The sequence below is a fragment of the Betta splendens genome, chromosome 21 (assembly GCF_900634795.4).
Source record: "Betta splendens chromosome 21, fBetSpl5.4, whole genome shotgun sequence".
NCBI lineage: Eukaryota > Metazoa > Chordata > Actinopteri > Anabantiformes > Osphronemidae > Betta > Betta splendens.
In genome coordinates, this window is record NC_040899.1 from 7,785,286 (window position 1) to 7,805,593 (window position 20,308).

Below are 20,308 nucleotides of genomic sequence, written 5' to 3' on the forward strand. Positions count from 1 at the left end.
GGTGAGGCTAAAATACAAGTGAAGCTAACGGCGTTTAAGCAGACGCACGAGTCGGAATAAGTTTAATATGAAAGTAATAAATTCTGTTTTGAATCTCCGGTGACTTCCCCTCAATTTGTCTCCAGTTTGAAGCTTATTGGATCTAAAAGGCTTTGATCTCCATCCCAGAGGCCTTTCCACCTTTTATAACTTCCACATTAGGAGCAAATAAAACGATATGGTGCGAGTGAGACGACGCTGCGATGGAGGAAGAAACAGATCGAATTCAATTAGACGGCTAAATTTGGTGCAGAGACGAGCGGAGGAATCTAAATTTACCCACTTTCATCTGCTTGATGACAAACAATCCTCGGGGATTAGGAGCGCGCGCGTCTGCAGCGTCAACCCGCGTGTCACCGTGGAAATAGTTTCATTATGTGGAGTTGACACTAGTTAACCTGCCTCAGATTCTCCACTTGGCCCCGCTGCTCGTCTCAATAAGAGCATCTGTCTCTGTAGCGACGGCGGTTCACGGAGCTGAGAGGAGACTTTCACCGCACGCGCTTTCGCTGAAACCTTTGGCTGCTGTGACTTTTCCCCCACACCCACTTCTCAAATATGATCTCATTATTGCAAGTATGGAATTGTGCTCCCCGCCTGACTCATCTACCTCAGTGGATGATTTCTCATTAGGGTGGAGAAAACCAATTCTCCCCTGCTTAACGGCAGGATTTTCTTCTTCGGCTGCCTCGTTCCTTCTGGCGGCCGTGGAACCTTAAGCCCGAGCCCCGTTCTTTCTGCCGGCGGCGCCGTGGAAAAGCACTTTATCCTTATTATCTAACGCCGATTCACAACGGATCGCCGCCGTGTCCACACACACACACACACACACACACACACACACACACACACACACACACACACACGCCCGTTTAAAGGGTTAACCCGCAGGCCCGATGAGACGCAGCGCGTGTCAGCGTCAGGTATGCACGCGAACACACCCCGGCCCAGGGGGAGTGTGCAGCGCACGCAGGCAGAACACCTTCAGCCTCCCGCAGCCCGCGTGCTCTGCACCTCGCGGGGAGCGCCAGCTGCCTCGCGCTCGCTCGTCCTCCGCAGCGGCCTCGTTTCCAGACGCCACGGGGGGAAACTCTGCGCTGCAGCCATGGGGAAGCAGGTAAGAGCTGCTCCGATCACCGACCCGAGTCAGCTGAACCGGTGCTAAACAGCCGTAGAGGAGTGGGAGCAGGGGGTTTTAATTTGAGTTGGGCCAGCGAAGCAGCCAAATGCTTAATACTCATGAGCTCACCGTGTACAGTACAGTATAAGGATCCGTGCAGATTTGAAGGGCTGCGTGTTCCTCGCTGGGATGCACAGCCACATGCGCGCTCCTGACAACAAGTTGAGTCGTGTTTGCGCACGCAGCACATCTGCTGACGGTTAAACACACTTCAGGGATATCAGCTTGCTCACACGCACACACCAACACACGCACACACACACACACACACACACAGACACACAGACACACAGACACACACACACAAACAGGGGAGTAAATAGCGAGTTAGTGATTATTTTGTTGTCGGATTCCAGCGAGCGGTCGCTTTTAGTTCGGTGAGAACCGACGCAGTGTCATGTTGTTGGAAGAATGTGCGACTGTGCCAAATAGCTGTGGATAAAGAACTCTGGCGAATTCATTTTGGGTTTCCTTCACGAGCGCATCTGGTTCTGCTGTTGCCCTGAAATGCCCTCGTTCCTCCAGGTTTAAGAGTTTGTTTCACATATATTCCGGCGCTGACCCACTTCTCAGCAGCCGGGACGACGTTCATCACGACCTCCCTGAGTGTGTGGTGACATTTTAATACATAAATATATACAAATATATACTCTGAATTCTCCACTCGCTGTCATTACGCGGGTCTGTGTTTTCGGTCTCGGGTCCAAATCGTAAACACGACTGTCTCCGCGGGGTCAGCGGTGCCAGCTCCGTCGGCAGCTGTGAGATCTCTGCGCCTGCTTGTTGTGACAGGGTGAGAGCGGAGGCTGCTTCGGTCTCATTGCCGGAGCGCGTGCGCGCGTGCGCGCGGATGAAGCACATTCTGCATTCGCTTATCGACGTTGTTTAATTCATTCTAGACTCCGGAGAATGCGCGTCACGTGCCGAGAGTCAGGAACGCGTCCGACGCCGACTTCAAGGAATGCGTTGTTGACGCGGAACGTGGCGCGTGAGGCCTCGCGAGCGCAGGGCGTGCACCGAGACCCGACCACCGATCGCTCTCACTGTCTCTTGACCTTCGGGGTGGAGTCGGCCTCTCGCCTTTGTTTATGTCCCCGTGGCACAAACACTGGGAGTGACAACGCAGTGGAAAAATGCGGCTCGGGTTCGGGACGCGTCCCTCGGCCCGCATGCAGCTGACCCACATCCCGACAGCTGGGCTCCTGCCTCTGGCTCCGGTCTCCTTGGACACAGGAACACGGCGCGCGGCACAGATGTTCGCAGCTCCTGCAGCAGTTTGGAGGCCGAGTCCCGGCTCCTCCGACTCCTCACTCTCGATGAAGCTGCGACGATGGTTCTCTGACGTACAGTCGATGCCGGAGGAGCTGTGAACAATTACAGAGCTGTGCAGCAGGCGTTCACCAAAGCCTTTCATAAGTGCTAAACACAACACACCATCCTACTTCCCCTAAACTCCTTAACCTGAATCAAGAGCAGAACAAAGGAGCGCCCATTGTTCAGCTTTTAGCCTGCGAGGACCCTGATGAGTGATGTTTGTGTGTTTCTGCTGTATCTGTGCTATTAACCCAGACTTTCTAATTGCTCGTTAGAAGACGACCCAGAAACTCCCCGCACTGCCCTAACGCGCCCCTCTAATCCCCAGTTAACCTTTATTAACCGGCCCTTTTATTTGTTCTGCTCCGACACGTTCCGGAGCAGAACTTGGCTCCGGCGGGTTGTTACGGCACCGGCGGCGCTGCGACGCGCTCACGGGAGAGGAATCCGTTCCAGGTCAGTGCCCGCGTCGAACCCGCGCTCAGCCCGTGCTCGGCTCCCGGCCGCGATTAGAAGCAGCAGCTTTTCTCTGGGAACGCGCCACGTTACAGCGGGTCCTAATTGGCCGGCGCTCAGGTGCTCGCATGGGTTGAGCGCTGCCTGCTTATAAGCAACGCCTTTGGGACGGGAGCTATTAAAATCTTGAACCTTGGCCACGACTCCGCTCTCGTCTTCTGATTCACTGGCAAAGTGATGAGTGGCTGCTTTGCACCGTCCTAGTTGGGAGGACAGGTATTACTGCTTAGATCGATGCTCGGGCCCAAACAGACCAACGTGACGCCGGCGCCGGCGTTAGCTCAATTAGGATTCTGACTGGAATGGCTTAATTGTACTGTACGCGTGGGTTAAAGCCTGATCAGCTCCGCTTGGCGAGCAGCTGAGCGTGTCTGCTGCTGGGACGCTCGGAGCCGAGTCGGATGCGGCGAAGCAGCGCCGCCCCGGGGACCGGTCCCATCTGTTCTGGGCCCGGGCGCGTAGTTAGAAACTCATCAGAACGTGCTCCCAGAGGTCCTTTGTCTCCGCATTCGTTGCCTCTTTGTCTTATTGCTGAGAGGGTGGAGGGGCCGCGGGGCAAGAGCTCCAGCCCAGAGGGGGGGGGGGGGGGGGGGGGGGGGGGGGGGGGGGCTGGGCAGCCTCAGTCTCGCCTCCGCGTGCTGCTGAAGGTGAGTTTCCAGCTCGTTTTGCTTGGCTTTGCTGGTGCAGTCGTCCCGAGCGGAACCTTGACGCGCGATGACGCCGCCGACATGAGCGCTGACAGTAATCCTGCTTCTCTTACGGTCGTGAAACTTCGCGCAGCATTTTATCTTTCACTTCAGGAGTCTTTTCTGGCCTCTTTCCGGTCTTCCCTTTGTTGCTTATTAATACGGCCTGATGTGCCAACTGCCACCAAGAGAACAGCCCCAGGCAGCGAATGGCCTTTTTGAATGGGGATGAATATTCATTTGAATAGTTATTTAGAGATGCTGCTGCCTATTGATAAGGGAATATGTATAATATATACAAATAGAAACATATACTGGTTATAAATAGTCGTTTTTGTTCTAGAGCTTTTTGCATGTCACTGGATGGAGGTTAAGGTTCCCTCCCTGAAACCGCAGCCCAGACTAGTTTTCTTTTTTAGAACAGCCAAACCAGCAACCCACAGTTTTCCACTTAATGTTTATTGCAGCGTCTTCGGGTTGAACTCTGTAGTAGGAGCAAGCGTTTTGCCAACATGTCGGGGGTCCGGCCTCCGTGTACGTGTCTGTAGCGCTGATCTTCTCGCGTGGGAATAACGCGGCACAGTCGCTTCCTGTTGCGGAGCGCCGACTGACGCCGGGCGTCGAGGAGGAGCGGAGAGAAACAGACGGGCTGTGAGGAGAGCGCCGAGGCTCCGCCAGTGAAAAGGCTGGAGTGGCGTTTGGCCGGAGCGCCGGGATGCGTCGCTGCTTCTGACGTGCTGCCATGGCAACGGCGGCTTTGTGCCTTCCTGCCGGTCCCCAGCGAGCGGCCACACTGGACCAAGGAGCCGTTTAAGGGCCCCGTGATCTTCCGCGCCGACTCCAGCGTTTACCTTGTTAGTCGTGTATAACACAAATGACATTTTCCTGAATTCGGCCGTGTGAAACGAGCACTTGATTGCTCACCGCCACGACTTCATCCTCCATTCAGTGAAATGTAAATGAATGCGCCGCACACAAGTCTATTATGGAGACCTCAGCTGAGCATCTCGACAGGCCCATCCATCCCGCTGCTGCCGTTTTGTCATGCAGGGCACCTCTGTTCCCCGGTGACCAATCAGATGTGGCTCCTCGGCGGCTGAAAGCCCCCCCCACACACACACACACACACACACCACCACCACATCATCAGACATGATTGACAGCCTCCCTCAGGAGGGAGGAGGGTTATTTACCTCCTTACGTTCTCATGGGACAAATTTAATGATCCCAGCCAACAAAATAACACAAAGGGGGAAAAGCCTGAGAAGTCGACGCCTGGTTGGAGCGTTTGGAGCAGTTCTGGCTTCCTTTGGAGAGGATTACAGAAGAAGTAGCTGTGTGGGGAGAGTTTGAGAGATAGCAGGGAGACAGGCGAGGCAGCGGAGCCCAGACAGAAAGTGAGTGAGAGGGAGGCTTCTGAGGACCGCTGTTTTCTCTGGGCTTTATTTTGCTCCTCCTCTGTCACTCGCAGTATGGACTGTGTGATCGACTGACTGCCAGACTGGAGGTAAGGGACCGTCTCTGCTTCCTGTGGCTGAAGGGGTCCTTGAAGGGGTCCTTTTCACACTGTCTTTTGAGAACGTCGGGGTGTTTTTTTTTTTTAAAGCAGATTGATTACTGCTCTACTTTTGCTTTGGTCAAATATGATCTTTGTGCAAAGTTTTCCCTCCCAGCGAACGATTATTTTCCAGCCCTTCGTTGCACAAGATGCACAAAAGTAGGAAATGTGAATGTGTTTATGTTCCATTTCCAACCACTGTCTGCCTTGGCACGCTGAGGCTCCACGTTGTTTTCATTGCTCTCACCTTTCATTTTAATGCTTTACTGAACCCGCAGGCTGAAGTGAGACACAAGGATTCCTGGCAGGGGGTCCGCGTTACTGGCAACCCAGATCAATCCACGTCGCATGCGCTGTGGTCCCACCGCAGAACACAAACGTTTGCTTTACTTACAGAGGGAATATCAAAAAAAGTATTTAGGTCCCTTAAAAACTATTAAAGAATAAAAGTCTGTCTGTCTGTCTGTCTGTCTGTCTGTCTGTCTGTCTGTCTGTCTGTCTGTCTGTCTGTCTGTCTGTCTGTCTGTCTGTCTGTCTGTCTGTCTGTCTGTCTGTCTTTCTTTCTGCACAGTCAGACCATCTGAGCATGTTTAGTAACCACCAAACATTCCTGTGTGTTTCTAGTCACATGAAAAAGGGGCGTGATTCCTGTTGACAAACGCTTGCATTAGTGCACAAACGCTGACTCCCGTCGTAACAGCAGACTGTGTGATCTTCACGGGTCCGGTTCTGCTGCGCTGTATGTGCGCTTATGACGGCGTGTGCAGATGCGAAGGCCGACAGTGCGTGTGCTTTGGGGGTGTGCGCCCGGTGCCCTGACAGCCTCGAGTGACAGCGCGGAGCGTCCGTCCGGCCCCTTCCACGCCATTGGCTCACACGCGCATTGCAGCCCGCTGTGCGTAGATGGGATCGGTGCAGCCTGAGCGAGCGGACGAAAAGCGGGCGGAAAGTTCCTGCTGTCCAACTGCTCCTCAGCGAACGCCTCAGAGAACAGGGCTCCACACTCCAAAGTCCGGCTCCCGCTCGTCTCCGGCCTCTGTTCGGACGTCACCATGCGGCGGGTGAGTGCAGCGGGTCGTTCGTGACCGCGTTCGCGTTCCTAGAAGTGCCCCTGTGTTTGGCAGCCAAAACACTGTGTCACCGCACGTTTCCACGGCTCCAGGCAGAGTTCTGCACTGTTTGGCCTCGTTGCGCTCAGAGATTCCTTCAGGTTTTGTGTGCGTGGATAATATTTCAGGGACGAGACGGCGAAGAGGAGGCCGAGGGGGATTTTGTGATTAAAACTGCACCAAAGAGCAGCAGCTGCAGTGTTCGGTGTATGTTTTATCAGATGTCTGTGTTGTTAGATCAATGACTGTACTTTACAGCCGCGTATGTGCTGATACAGTCGCAGGCGTTTACTTTATCCCTCCTTTCATCCACAGTCTGATTGTGTCATGACCTACAAAATGGACTGACATCCACTAATGTTCCTGTCCTGTACACGTGGACCGGCCTGTGCACAGAGGCGTTAAACACAAGGCCTGAAGAGTTAAAGTGGGACCATGCAGCTGGGTCTGTCATTCCTCCGATTAATTAGTAACTTATCTGCTCCCTCTGAGGAGGAATGTTAGACATCTTCCCACCAGAGCACACTGCCTTTCATCACTAGTGACAAATGGATAACATGCTGTCACCGTGGCAACGCACGTGTAGGTCCTTATAAAGAAATTTGACTGTGTGATATTTACAGGAGTGCACATCCATTTCATTTCGGACATGACATTTTTTGTATAATTGTGATGATGATAAAATGCATATGCAGCTATAATCTGTCCAAATTCCATTTTTGAACGTACTTTGAGTTATTTTCACAATAAGCATGTGACAACGTTTAGCTTTTTGGAATTTTCCTGACACCTCCCAGGAAACATAAACCGCTGCACTTCTCGAAGCCGCCGCATGATGTCGCTCTTCGCATGTTAATCCCGACCACAAAGACCCATTCTTGTCCAATGACATTTACAAATGGCCCGTTCACAGACGAAGTGAGCGGGTAAACAAAGCGGGCGGCGGCTTGATTGATTTTCACAGGCGCTGCCTTCTTGGGGCCGCGTTTGATCTTCGCTGCCGTCACGTGCTCGGAACGCCGCTCTCCGTGACGCGCCTGCGGTCGTGGAAACGTCGGCGTTTCCCCGCCGGTGCCACCTGCCAAGCCGCGGACCGGAAGTACCGGGGAAAGTGGACGGTGACCGGCGTGACCCGTGCGAATTCCGCGCATAGAGACGACGTTTGCGCGTTCAGATCCGTCAAAACACGCGGCCATTTCTGAATCATTAAGCCGCCGCGACGCGCTGCGGCGCGAGGCTCGAGCATCTAAATGTAAAGTTGATTTGAGGCATCTGTTCCTGTGATTACGGTTTAATACGCATTGCCACGAGTTTGCCAGATGAGTGCACAGCATAACTCACTAGACTCCTTCTTTCCCACGTAATCCTGTCTGACAGATGAGTTCCCCATTCAGGACCAATGTTTGCATTGCTAATTAACTTTCCCGCCGTAATAATGGCGCGTGGTCGGGGCCCGGCTCCGCTGAGCTGATCTCGGTAATGTGAACAGCTGCACATCAGGTAGATTTGTCAGTCTAATCATCTGGCTGCTGCAGCTACAGCTGTAAATGACATTAGGCCGGAGCCGGCGCTGAGCCGCTGCTCCGGGAGCGGCAACAGGCCCCGCGTTGGTCACGGCTACGCTGTGGAGACAGGATTACAGATAAATACGCTAGGTGTCGGCCCCGGGAAGGAAGACAAAGAGCAATCACACTCCTTCAGAAGATGAATATGTGCTTCAGAGCCATCATTACGACTGATAAAAGAGCATAACCAAAAGGATTAGGAAGTGCTTGAGCAGGAAATTGTCTTCCTATCGGAGACATTGTAATTGTTTCATCTCCGAATGACCCATTACTTCCTAATCAAATAAAACTCCAAATGTTAAGTACTGAGGTGCATCACTCGAGTGCCAGCTCTGCTAATACTTGGCATTAAGCATCCTGAGTTATACAGCGGGTCGCCCGTGAACTCAAAACCACCCAGAGGACCCTGGATCGGAGCCACCAGCGTGGCCGTTAGCGTAAGACGTAGGAGTCATAGCTCCCGGCTCATTATATTCATCGATCTCTGATTTTTTTTACCATTCATTCCCTCCACTGATGCCCTGCTAAATGCCACCTGCTGCAACTGGAGACCTCGTAGGCGGGAGCAGGGAGGCACCTGTCGCATCCCCGTTGCCGGGGCGACGCCTCCTCTGTCAGAGAGGATCCCACACAGGGGACGCCTTTGACTGATGGCGGGATTCAAGCGGAGCACAGCGGGGGGTCTGGAGACAGACACATGGTAAACAGATGGCACCTCGGGCCTCAGACGCGGTCCAGCAGGGACGCGTGATGCTGCTGTCCGTCTTCATTCCTATTTCTGATACTGTAGGTGTTGGGTTCGCAGCAAGCGGGACTGGGTTCATGTCTTTGGGCGTGTTTCCTGTCGCTCCACGCGGTGAGTCTCTGCACAGACGCTTTATGCTGCGCTTATTGTCACGCGGCGATGAGCTTGGCTGCCTGTCAGGCGGCCTCTCGCCCGTTTGCGTGTCTCGTGGAGTCCCTGGTGGCGCGGGCTGAGCCGAGTTCTGATCCTGGAAGCGGAGGGACGGCCACGCGGGAACCTGAAACCGGTCCCGACGCTCCGAGTTCCTGAATGGGCCGGGGCGGAGAGGACACTGGCCGCCTGTGAGGACCTCTGCTCTGTACTGATTGTGACTCTCTCTCTCCCCCTCTCTCTCTCTCTCTCTCTCTTGCTCTCGCTCCCTTTCTCTTTCTCTCTCTCTCTCTTGCTCTCTCTCTCTCTTGCTCTCGCTACCTCTGTCTCCCTCTCTCTCCCTCTTTCTCTCTCTCTCTCTCTCTCTTGCTCTCTCTCTCCCCCTCTCTCTCTCTCTCTCTCTTGCTCTCTCTCTCTCTCGCTTGCTCTCCCTCTCTCTCTCTCTCTCTCTCTCCCCCTCTGTCTCTCTCTCTCTCTCCCTTGCTCTCTCCCCCTCTCTCTCTCTCTCTCTCTCCCCCCCTCCCCCCCCCCCTCTCTCTCTCTCCCCTCTCGCTCTCCCCCCCCCCCCCTCTCTCTCTCTCTCTCTCTCCGTCCCCTCTCTCTCTTCTCCCACTACTGGCCGCCGCTCCAGCTGTAGGTGGAGCTGGCTTTCCTGGAATTGTCGGGCAACTTTTCCTGTTGTGCTCGCTGCTACCTCTTGCTCAGCCTTGCGCTTAATGACAGCTCCGCTGCAGGATTACTGGGGCTGAGGGAGTCTGCCATCCGGACGGCCGTCAGCCCGTGGCGCTGGACTTCTAGCGTCCGTTGTCACAAATATGTTTTCGTGATTCATCTCAGGGGTTTTTCCTTTAGCAGAAATGTCTGGACCGTGCAAAGCAGGGCGAAATCCATCGGTAGGTAACCTGTGTATGAATGGGGCAGTTCGAGTTACTTCACAAACGTTACCATAGTCATCAGATCGTTAGCGTCGTCAATGTGCCTGCTAGTTCCTATTTAGGGCAGCTTAACCTGTCTGACAGGACTCCAGAAGCCGCTATGTTGTACTTTTGCTTTGTCGGGGTCTGAGTGAGGGCTCATTGGACTAATGGAGATCGTGGTGGGGCAGCGTGAGGAGACACCCCTCGCTCAATAACTGGCTTAATGACATGTGCCACTGTTGGTTTACTCTGAAGCAAGCAGTCGAGGATTCTCAGTCATTTATGATCTAAACTGCATTAGGAGTGATTGGATTTTGAAATGAGACCAGACCCAGATGTGTAAGAAGAACTTAGTCAGACTGAAGGGTTACGTTGGGTCAAACCTCTAAACACCTGCATTTGCACTTTGTTGTTAAAGTGCATATCAGCAGAGAAACAAAGGCCTGGAGATGCGTCACGGCCACAAGAGAGAAGCGCAACAAATAGCTCTTGTCTTGTACAGTACAGTGGGGCCAACAAAGGTCTGTGGAGATTTGAATAAGAATAGCAAGAACAAACCCAGGTCTGTTTCCGGGCTACTTCAAAAGGCTGCTTGTGTCCAACTGTCCTCATAATGAGCTTTATGCCTTCTTCACACATAATGAGTGGAGGTGGAGGGTTCCCATAGAGAGACGCTGTGAGCACAGTGTGTCCGCTCGCAGCTGGGGTGTCTGACCGGCCCGGAACAAAGGCACAGTGTCTGCGACGCTGCGGAGCCCCAGCCATCGGCAAACAGGCCAATGGACTTCTGCTTGGCTGAGCCGTCAGTCCCCCGTCAGGACCGCAGGATCGGGAGGACGCACGGGGGCCGGGCAGCACTGAGCCTGTGCCAAATCAAAATGAGCCGCCGGTACATTCTTTAGGTTCCAGAGTCGGGCCAAATAGAGCGTGCACAGCGTCGCGTTCACGCATCATGTGCAAACACGTGCGTGTGTAACGGCTAATTTGGGCTTTTTCTAAATATGCTTCATCTCCATAATTACATATTCCTTACAACTATTTACATAATATTGGTATTCATGTTTCTCACTGGGTTTGGGAGGGAAATCAAATGAGTCTCTCTGAACATGGACATGAATAATTTAGTTTTTATTATCATGAGCGCTTGGTAATAAAGGATAGAATATGGATGATGCATGTTTAGCGGTGGGTTCATGTAGTGTGTCTTGGTCCATGTTTATTGAATGTTAGCAGTAAAAAGTATAGTAAATATAAACCACTCTGTATTAGGTGTTATATTTCAATGAAACCCAAACAAACAGGAGCAGTAGCTGATTCTCTCCCGCGTCTCCTTCACAGATAGCTGATCAGCTTCCCTGGATTTCGCTGAGCGCCCCTCTTTGTGTTGCCTGAAGATGGAAACGCTGGAGTCGGAGCTGACCTGCCCAATCTGCCTGGAGCTCTTCGAGGACCCGCTGCTCTTGCCCTGCGCTCACAGCCTCTGTTTCAACTGTGCCCACCGGATCCTGATCTCCCACTGCACGCCCAGCGAGCCCATTCAGTCCATCAGCGCCTTCCAGTGCCCCACCTGTCGCTATGTCATCACCCTGAACCAGAGGGGTCTGGAGGGACTCAAACGCAACGTGACCCTGCAGAACATTATAGACCGCTACCAGAAGGCTTCTCTGAGCGGACCCAACTCTCCGAGCGAGACCCGGCGGGAGCGGGCCGTCCCCGACGGCAAAGCCATGACTTCCCCCGGCGAGCGGGTGCAGTGCCAGTTCTGCGAGCAGGACCCCCCCCAGGACGCGGTGAAGACCTGCGTGACCTGCGAGGTGTCGTACTGCGACGAGTGCCTGAAGGCCACGCACCCCAACAAGAAGCCCTTCACGGGCCACCGTCTGATCGAGCCTCTGCTGGACTCCCATCTGCGAGGCCTGATGTGTCTGGAGCACGAGGGCGAGAAGGTCAACATGTACTGCGTGACGGACGAGCAGCTGATCTGCGCTCTGTGCAAGCTGGTGGGACGACACCGGGACCACCAGGTAGCGGCGCTCAGCGACCGCTACGACAAGCTGAAGGTGAGGCGCCGCCTGGTCTCAACGTGCATCTACAGGTACAACTGTGTGAGATTAAACCAACATTTAACATTTGACAAATAATATATTTAAACAAATCTACAGCAGAGAGGCTTTTATTTTGTATAATATTCTATATTTGAATCAAACCCATAATTACTGTACGTCGTCTGTCTCCATGCATGGACGTGTCCCCACTGTGTGCATGCTCTAGTAGACGGACATTTTGAATCGTCTTTTTGTTGTAAACATTTATTTAACGACGGAAGAAACACGTAAACAAATACATTACAATATTTAGTCCTGTTTGAGCTGTGACTGCTGAGAACTACAGCCACCCGCTGTTCAATCTGTTTTTATGCACTCGTCTGCGATTGGGTTTGCGTCAAGTGTAGCAGAAATACAGACTCTTTCAAGCCACGGTATTTTATTTTGAAATTCATCACACAAATAACAAGTAAATAAACACGACGGCGCAGCCGGGGAAGTGAGTGAGAAGAGGTCTCTCACTCGGCCGGCCTTAAATGTTACGACACCCGGCGCGAGAGACGGCTTTCACAGTTTTAGGTGAAGTGGAGCTGCTCACTTTGAGCGGAGGGGCCGACATCAATAAGGCATGAGCTGCAGCGCCGAGAGGCCGCGCCGCATTCCTCCGGCCGCGGACATGAATTGGCTTCTACGATGAGAGTGGGAGCGGGTCACCATGGCGGCGCCGCATCGCTGTGCAGCCGCCGCCGGGCAACGAGGCGGCGGCTGTACTTCACATTTGACACAAAATCGCACTTTCGCTGCGAGGCAGCAACGAAAAGATAAAAATATTGGCTTCGGATTTGGGAAGCGCTCAGTCAGTCGGGCCCCGGGGTTGATGCATGGCCCCAGACTGCATGAAGTAGAAATGAGGGTCCTCCTTGTTTTCACAGACACTCTCAGTGTTCATGCATGACTCACAAAAGGACGGGTTTCTGTATCACCAGTAACACCTGAGAGCCTTTTGTGGCTCGGCCGCGGTGCAACTGGGATGCAGCGCCCTTTTCTAGCATCTTGGCACCCGAGGACTCGTCTTAACCTCTCTCCTTTGTCTGATCATGCTGTCATTGTGCAGAGACCTCCCGACCGCTTACTCTGTTTGGGACGTGATCGCTCTCAGCAGGAGGCGCACCAGGTGATCTGCATCATTTCTTTGACTACACATGCAGGCGATTTCAAAGGCAGACATTTTAGAGATCCACTCCACGCTCCGACAATGTGAATGACATGAGAAACGCAGCCGGTGCTGCTTTGTGTGTTTATTATTTGATGTAGCAGTTAAGCTATTGTTCTCTCTCCTCTCATTCTCATTGAAGACAGCTGAGCGTTGGGTGAATTGACATGAATAGCATCTTTTACTCTTTATCTTCTAATAGGCTTAAGTAGCTCTGATCTGTTTTTGTGCTTTACGATGTCTTCAGTTGCTTGATGTAATATACGCTGCTAATTTATGTCTTCATTTGTTGTTTTATCTCACTGACCTCGCGCTACACGCAGTTGGCCGCATTCTTAGAAGTCTCAAGTGACAGAGGAAACAGCAGTGAGCGTCTCAAAGAGAGCTCTTTCCCCCCTGGCTCACGGGGCAGAACCCAGGTGGCAGACAGCTGAGCTGCTTCATAGCTGTGTGTGTGTGTGTGTGTGTGTGTGTGTGTGTGTGTGTGTGTGTGTGTGTGTGTGTGTGTGTGCAGTGGGGGGCATTGTGAGACGTGATCTCGTATTATGTCCATTCATTGTGCTTTTATTCAGAAGAGAGGTCAGAGAATATCCCATCATGCATTGCGCGGGCGGGGGAGAGTAACATTTTGCCCGCTGCGTGTTGAGGAACACACCAAAAACACCCCAAAGTTGCCTTTGTCACATGTTGTACACATTTTGACAATGACCACTGAATCGTAATTCTAGACAGATTGTGAACTGGGCAGATACGGGAAGAGCTGCAACAAAGAGATGCTTGTGTTTGGGTTCTCTGTGCAGCACAATTACACTGAAGAGCCGCAGCGCTGCCGCATGCGTGTAGTCGAAGCAGCGTAAAAATAGCCTTTCTTGAGAATCACTTGTAGTTTGTGTAGTTTTCTTTTGAGACCACAAAATGTGTCGGTGCATCGCAGGTCGCCTTTTTCAAGACCAAAACTCACATAAATACTCTTTCTCCAACGCTATTAAAGCATGAGGTTAAAAATCAAGACTTAAATTAGATTAATGTCTTATTTCATTGAAATCTCTCAAAGTAGGACTGTGAATGAGAAGGTTAAGCCCAGAGTCAGACCACGTACAGTGCAGATGTGAAACAGGCCTGTGTACGTTAGAATAGCACCGTCGGCCACGGCGAGGCGTTCAAGGAAACCTAAAAAGTCGGCACACGCTCAGCAGAACCACAGGATGGACCGACAACCTTTGACAGCGGGGACGATTTCCAATGTCAACACAGGATAAAAGTCCGAGCGCTGACAGTGACCTGTGCGAGGAAGGAAGAGAGACTGGCCAACGCAAAGGTGTGGGTCCAGAAGCAGTCGCACACAGGAGGAAGCTGCTATTCTCTCCTCTCATCAGCTCTAAATGAGTTTAGGAAGAGCTGCTTCAGCCAGAGCTGTTTAAGCACTGCCTCATGTTATTCATATGTAATCGGTATATGAGCTTTAGCATGTTTTAACTCAGCCATAGCTTCACCTGAAGAGGCTGAAGTGGCTTTTGTCACTTTGCTTCCACATAAATAAATCATATTTCAGAGAGCGGTAAGATAAAGCCTCTGCTATTTCAGGACGCAGTGACGCAGAGGCCTTTATAAAACCACAATGTGAACCATCTGACACGAGGCAGGTCTCCCCACCTTCTGAGGCTGTTCGTCAACAATGCTTCCATGATATTTTTGGTGTTTTTGAAATATTTAAAACGCATGTGTGCTTTCAGCGACTGGAAATAAAGGGAACTCTGAATCCATCTCATACATCAGTTCCTTGACAAAGTCCTGCCGTAAGGATTGAGTAGTTTATACACAATAACAATAAAAAATATTGTATTATTTCATATAGAGTAAAAAATATTTCTATAAAAGATAGATACATTTGTGTGTAATACAGTAGACAACGTTTACTTTGCAAAAGTTTTATATTTATTGAAACAAAATTAGTTACGCTACACTTTCAGTAAATAAAAATGAAATAATTACTAGTCTAGTTCTATTTAAGTTGAATCATCATCAGGCATTTCGTACCATGACAGTACACATTCATCCAGTACTAACCGATTACAGTCAGAGATTAAGTTTGAAACATAAGCCTTTGATGTGAGTCAGTGATTAACACAGCCAGGGCTTCCTTGTCCAAATCGCTGGCAGATGCTCAGCTAAGCTGTGCGGCCTCAGCAGGCGGCGTGATGGGATCTCTGGCACCGGGGGAGCTGTGGACGGGGCTCCACGCTCATCACCCGCCCAGCGGAGCCAGTGTTTACGCTCCCCCGAGCCGGCCGCCGTCCCCGCGGGGCCTCGGCCCCGATCGCAGACCTCCCCTCCACTGTTCACGCAGCCGATGGAGTCAGTGTGGAATGACATGCGTCCAATTGTGTGTTGCAGCAAGCCTTGGATTCCAGCCTCAGCAGCCTCATCAAGAGGACCAGTGAGTTGGAAAGTCTGATGAGCAGGCTCATCCAAACCTGCCAGCACGTGGAGGTGAGGCTGTCTGTCGCCGGGCGGACGCTCGTCGGTGGCATTTCACGGGTAACGGCTCTGCGAGCGCGTGATGAACGACTCCGTCTGGGAGCGGCCTCTCGTCACGTCAACGAGAGCTCATTAGTCGAGAGATCCAGAATTCCTGTAATATACACGGTTTGTGGCAAAGTGAACATTTACAGAACGGGAAGGTTTTCACTGTGAGAGCTAATTGTTGTATTTATGCTGCAGTGACTTTGATTTATTATGAAATCTCGCCATGTTTTTTCGTTACTGGCTTGTTTTGCATTTTGGCGCTTAATTACACTCGTCGTCGCCCAACGATACATATTGACTGTGATTATGCACCTGTTGGGGATAAAAGTGACTGCGATGGGCCCAACAGGAGATGAAATGACGAATTATTCTCTGATGTGTTTGTATGAAACCACGCGCGCTCCTGATGCGCCTTATAATGGGCCCGGATTGCGACTAAATCACACGCCGACTTCCTTTTATCTGCTCTCGTGTCCCGCGCAGGTGAACGCGTCGCGACAAGAAAACAAGCTGCTGGAGGAGTGTGACCTGCTGATTAACATCATACAGCAGCGGAGACAAATCATAGGCACCAAGATAAAGGAGGGAAAGGTACTGTTTATCACCCTCTGTGTCTTGATAACCTTTGTTTTCCACCTTGCGTGTCCTGATAAGGTTCCTCCTCTGAACAGCTGACAGGCCGGCAGCTGAGCGCGCTGTTATCATTAGAGTGCAGCTATAACAGGTCACTGATAAAACACATTTTAAATCAACAACTGCAATTTTTCTTTAGGATCAAACATGTTTTTCCTGTCGTGGCTCCTCAGCCTCGTTTTTTTTTCGGGTCGTGGACACGTCTCCACGCGCTCCGAGTGCCCGTTGAATTTCCTGCCCTTTCCCATGTTGGATGCCATTAGAGAGCTGATGGCCGGCTCAGTGTCAGAGTGCGGTCATCCCCGCTTCCTGTGGAGACTCTCTTTGGAGGAGGACGTGTTCCTTCCTCGCCCTGCGCCTCGTGTCGGGCTCCAGGTTGCGTTCAGGCGCTAAACTAAAACAATGAGGGGATAAATCTGCCCCGGGCTTCTAAGGAGAGAGCTCCATGGATGCAACAGGCTGTGTTCACACAACAGAACAATCTAATTGCCGGGCTAAATGTAGATCAGATCTCCCCCTCTAGCTTTGCCTAATTGGCGAGGTAAATTGAATCTAGCATCTGGCAGGCTGCTGCCTCGCACGGAGGGGCTGCACTGATTGGCTTTATTTACCCAGCTCATCGTCTGTCAACATGTCCTCTCGTCTGCCCAGTCCATGCGGCTGAGGAAGCTAGCCCAGCAGATCGCCGGCTGCAAGCAGTGCATCGAGAGGTCCTCCTCCCTCATCTCGCAGGCCGACCAGACTCTGAAGGAGACGGACCACGCTCGCTTCCTTCAGACGGCTAAAAGCATCTGTGAGAGGTGAGTGGGGTGCGAATGCATCGCCAGGATACGCAGCATGCAGCACACAGCCTGTACAGTACTTACAGCCTACTTCATGTGCTTCCTTATTGCAGAGTGTCCATGGCAACAGCATCGTCTCAGATTCTGTTACCAGAAATTAACCTGAATGACACTTTTGATAGTTTTGCTTTGGACTTCACGAGGGAGAAGAAAATGCTAGAAAGCCTGGATTATCTGACAGGTGAGCGAACCGCGCCGCGTTTCATGCTCATGTCTGATTGCTCGAGTTTGGTGCCATTTTAAGGTTTTGCGCATGGACAGAAAAGGTGAGCTGATCGTATACGACGGTGCCTTTTAGTAAGTGACAGGCAGCTAAAAGCTGTAAATGCCTGGCTACAGCTAAGCGTGATGTTGTGCTGAATGAACCAGGTTCAGGGGAACCGCATGGGGTCTGCTGCTCTGAAAGCCGGAGCCATTGTTTCCTGCCTTAATTGCACGTCACGTCAGGGCGAAAAACAAAAACGGATGCTGTTTATCGTCTGGAGTTTCTCTGTTTGTTGTGCTGGTGTTGGATCCACTCATCCATTCGCCTTTTGTCTGCCCACCGCAGCGCCGAGTCCGCCGGCGATCCGCGAGGAACTGTCCACAGCCTCATACGACACCATCACAGTTCACTGGACGTCCGAGGACGAGTTCTCCGTGGTGTCGTATGAGCTCCAGTACGCCATCTTCACCAGCCAGTCCAACGTTGTCAGTGAGTGCGCAGCGTTTGTTGTGGAAAATGTTGAAAGGGTTTGAAAGGGATTCTGCAGAATGACTAAATTGTTTGGGGCTACGTTACGATATCCAAACACAATGTCGTGCTGCAGCTGCGGGGGACGTTTAATGAGATGTTACCAAAACACACTGCAATCCTGGCAGCGCCTGGGAAGGAATTTGGTAAAGAGGCAAACAAACCCCTGGCTTGTTCAAGCAATTTGTTCTCATCTCCATCTCAACCATAAAGAACAAAAGGAAAAGACTGAAACCATATATAGTTGTGTTGTGTTATCTCCCATCTCCAGTTTGTTTTTAATTCCTTCTTTGCAGGTTTGTGTAACTCTGCTGACAGCTGGATGATCGTACCAAACATCAAACAAAACCACTACACCGTGCACGGACTCCAGTCGGGCACCAAGTACATTTTCATTGTGAAAGCCATAAACCAGGCCGGAAACCGGAGCAGTGAACCAGGGAAGCTGAAGACCAACAGTAAGTTCAGCAAATATTCCATGTATTGTTCATTAGAGAATAATGACGTTTTAGATAAATCCGCATTTAACATGTGTTTTTTCAAGGCCAACCGTTCAAACTGGACCCAAAGTCCGCTCACCGGAAGTTGAGGGTGTCCCACGACAACATGACAGTGGAGCGGGACGAGACCTCGTCCAAGAAGAGCCACAGTCAGGACCGCTTCTCCGGCCACAGCAGCTACGGGGTCACGGGGAACGTCTACATCGACAGCGGCCGCCACTACTGGGAGGCTCTGATAGGAGGAAGCACGTGGTAAAACCGGCGGCGAGTCTCTCTTCCTCTGTTAACATCTTTCATCAACAAACGGCGTGTTTCTCCCCAATCCGCCGCAGGTTCGCAGTGGGCATCGCGTACAAGTCGGCGCCAAAGCACGAGTGGGTGGGCAAGAACTCGGCCTCCTGGGTCCTGGCCCGCTGCAACAACTCGTGGGTGGCGCGTCACAACAGCAGGGAGGCGCCCATCGAGCCCCTGCCCCACCTGCGGCGCCTCGGCGTGCTGCTGGACTACGACTCCGGGTCGCTGTCGTTCCACGACGCCGTGGCCTCCCAGCACCTGCACACGTTCGACATAGACTTCGCTCAGCCAGCGTGCCCCGTGTTCAACGTGTGGAACCGGAGTCTGACGGTGCTCACGGGGCTGCCCATCCCGGACCACTTGGAGGGGACGGACTACAACTAGTGAGCGAAGCCTCCGTCCTCCAAACTGCCTGCACCTTGTTCATTGGGACGACCACAAACTTAATGTTGGCGTGAACAAACAAACCTTCCTGGTCGAGCCTTTTTTGAACGTATTAGGAATCATTTAAGAAATCATTCACAAGAATTTGTAAATGTATTTCTTTGCTTTGCACATTAATGTATATTCGTCTGCTCGGTGGTTTAAGGGTTTGCTTACACTTTAAAGTTTATAAGTATTTTTTAATTCAACTTTTTATTACACACTTTTATTTTGGTGATGGTAAATTGACAACAAGTCAATTGTAATGTTTTTTACAAGGTTGTTTACACTAAATGTAATGTTTTGGAAAATTTTTTAAAATCGTCACTTCAAGAAAAGTTGTCACTTTGCATTTTGAAGCCTCTTCTACTATAACAAACAAGTTTCCTTCTCATTGTATAGTAAAAAAAAATAAAAGCACCTAAATAGATCAGATTATTAATTAACATCGATTTCACTTTTAATTTGATACCAGGCAATACAACAATTTTTCAAGTATTTATTATCTGTAAAGTTCAGATTATGATACATTTCCTTTTCTTTTTTTAGCAGTTTCGAATGAGCCAGCAACCAGATACAATAAACTTGATTCAGTTTGATTCTCTGTGTGATCTGTTCTTTCTGTTTGAGCTGTGTTTTAGGCTTCAGTGTGATTATAATTCAATTCCCTGTCACCTGTTTACAGTCATTTTTAATTGTTCTGCCATTAAACATTAATCAAACCTTGCGACCCGCGGAGCAACAACAGCACCGCTGCGGAGGGCGGCGTCAGACTCCCAGAGCTCCCTGTGACCTACAATGAGCCCAAATACAACTTCTGACATGATATGCTCTGACATCTCTTTTTGTACTAGAGTAACGCAGCTTGAATTCTACAGCATCCCCTTTCAACCAAAGTAGATGAGAAAAAAAAGATTTAAAAGAATCTGAACTCTGTGTGACCTCCCCGTGAGACACCCTGCAGACAGCAGTGCTACGTGAACTCTACCTTGTCTGTGTAGCGCTTTCAGGCTTTTGTTAGATCTTGATAGCTGTACATTTTTGAAATACTGGAAGACATTTAAGGAGATGTAATTAATTCCTGTACACAGTTCAGGCTTTTACTGTACTTTTACTATGGTATAAAGGAACACAGCTTTATTGAAGACAGACAATGTAATAGAAATTATTATATGGAAATGTTTTCCAAAACACACAGGATTACTGATTGCAATGACTTCATCATAAACAGCTCATGGACATATTTATTTAATATCCACACTGCTTTAAAGGACAGACTAGACTCTGCAGCAAAGAATGCTCCCAACAAAGGAACTGTAT

General features: G+C 50.9%; 1 protein-coding gene across 6 annotated transcripts; it reads left to right on the plus strand.

The window, feature by feature from the left end:
• Window positions 1-998: 998 nt before the first annotated feature.
• mid1 (midline 1) lies at window positions 999-19,587 on the plus strand. Of its 6 annotated transcripts, XM_055505001.1 has the most exons (12): window positions 6,914-8,667; window positions 8,758-8,823; window positions 11,118-11,839; window positions 12,939-12,998; window positions 15,432-15,527; window positions 16,047-16,154; window positions 16,848-16,996; window positions 17,092-17,219; window positions 17,589-17,732; window positions 18,068-18,229; window positions 18,316-18,523; window positions 18,604-19,587. In XM_055505001.1, exons 3-12 carry the CDS (start codon window positions 11,174-11,176, stop codon window positions 18,947-18,949), a joined length of 2,067 nt encoding a protein of 688 aa, XP_055360976.1. In that variant the 5' UTR covers window positions 6,914-8,667; window positions 8,758-8,823; window positions 11,118-11,173; the 3' UTR covers window positions 18,950-19,587. The 6 variants fall into 6 exon arrangements, with proteins under 6 accessions (XP_028992369.1, XP_028992368.1, XP_028992366.1 ...); XM_029136536.3 differs by lacking the exons at window positions 6,914-8,667; window positions 8,758-8,823 and adding an exon at window positions 999-1,156; XM_029136535.3 differs by lacking the exons at window positions 6,914-8,667; window positions 8,758-8,823 and adding an exon at window positions 5,007-5,242.
• The last annotated feature ends 721 nt before the right edge of the window (window positions 19,588-20,308 follow it).

What these genes read in the sequence shown, in the direction of transcription:
- mid1 (XM_029136536.3), top strand. Translation starts at nt 11,174, where the DNA reads ATGGAAACGCTGGAGTCGGAGCTGACCTGCCCAATCTGCCTGGAGCTC. An exon ending in CTCAGCAGGAGGCGCACCAG is followed by an intron (nt 12,999 to 15,431) that starts GTGATCTGCATC and finishes TGTGTGTTGCAG; the next exon opens with CAAGCCTTGGATTCCAGCCT. An exon ending in AGGGAAGCTGAAGACCAACA is followed by an intron (nt 18,230 to 18,315) that starts GTAAGTTCAGCA and finishes TGTTTTTTCAAG; the next exon opens with GCCAACCGTTCAAACTGGAC.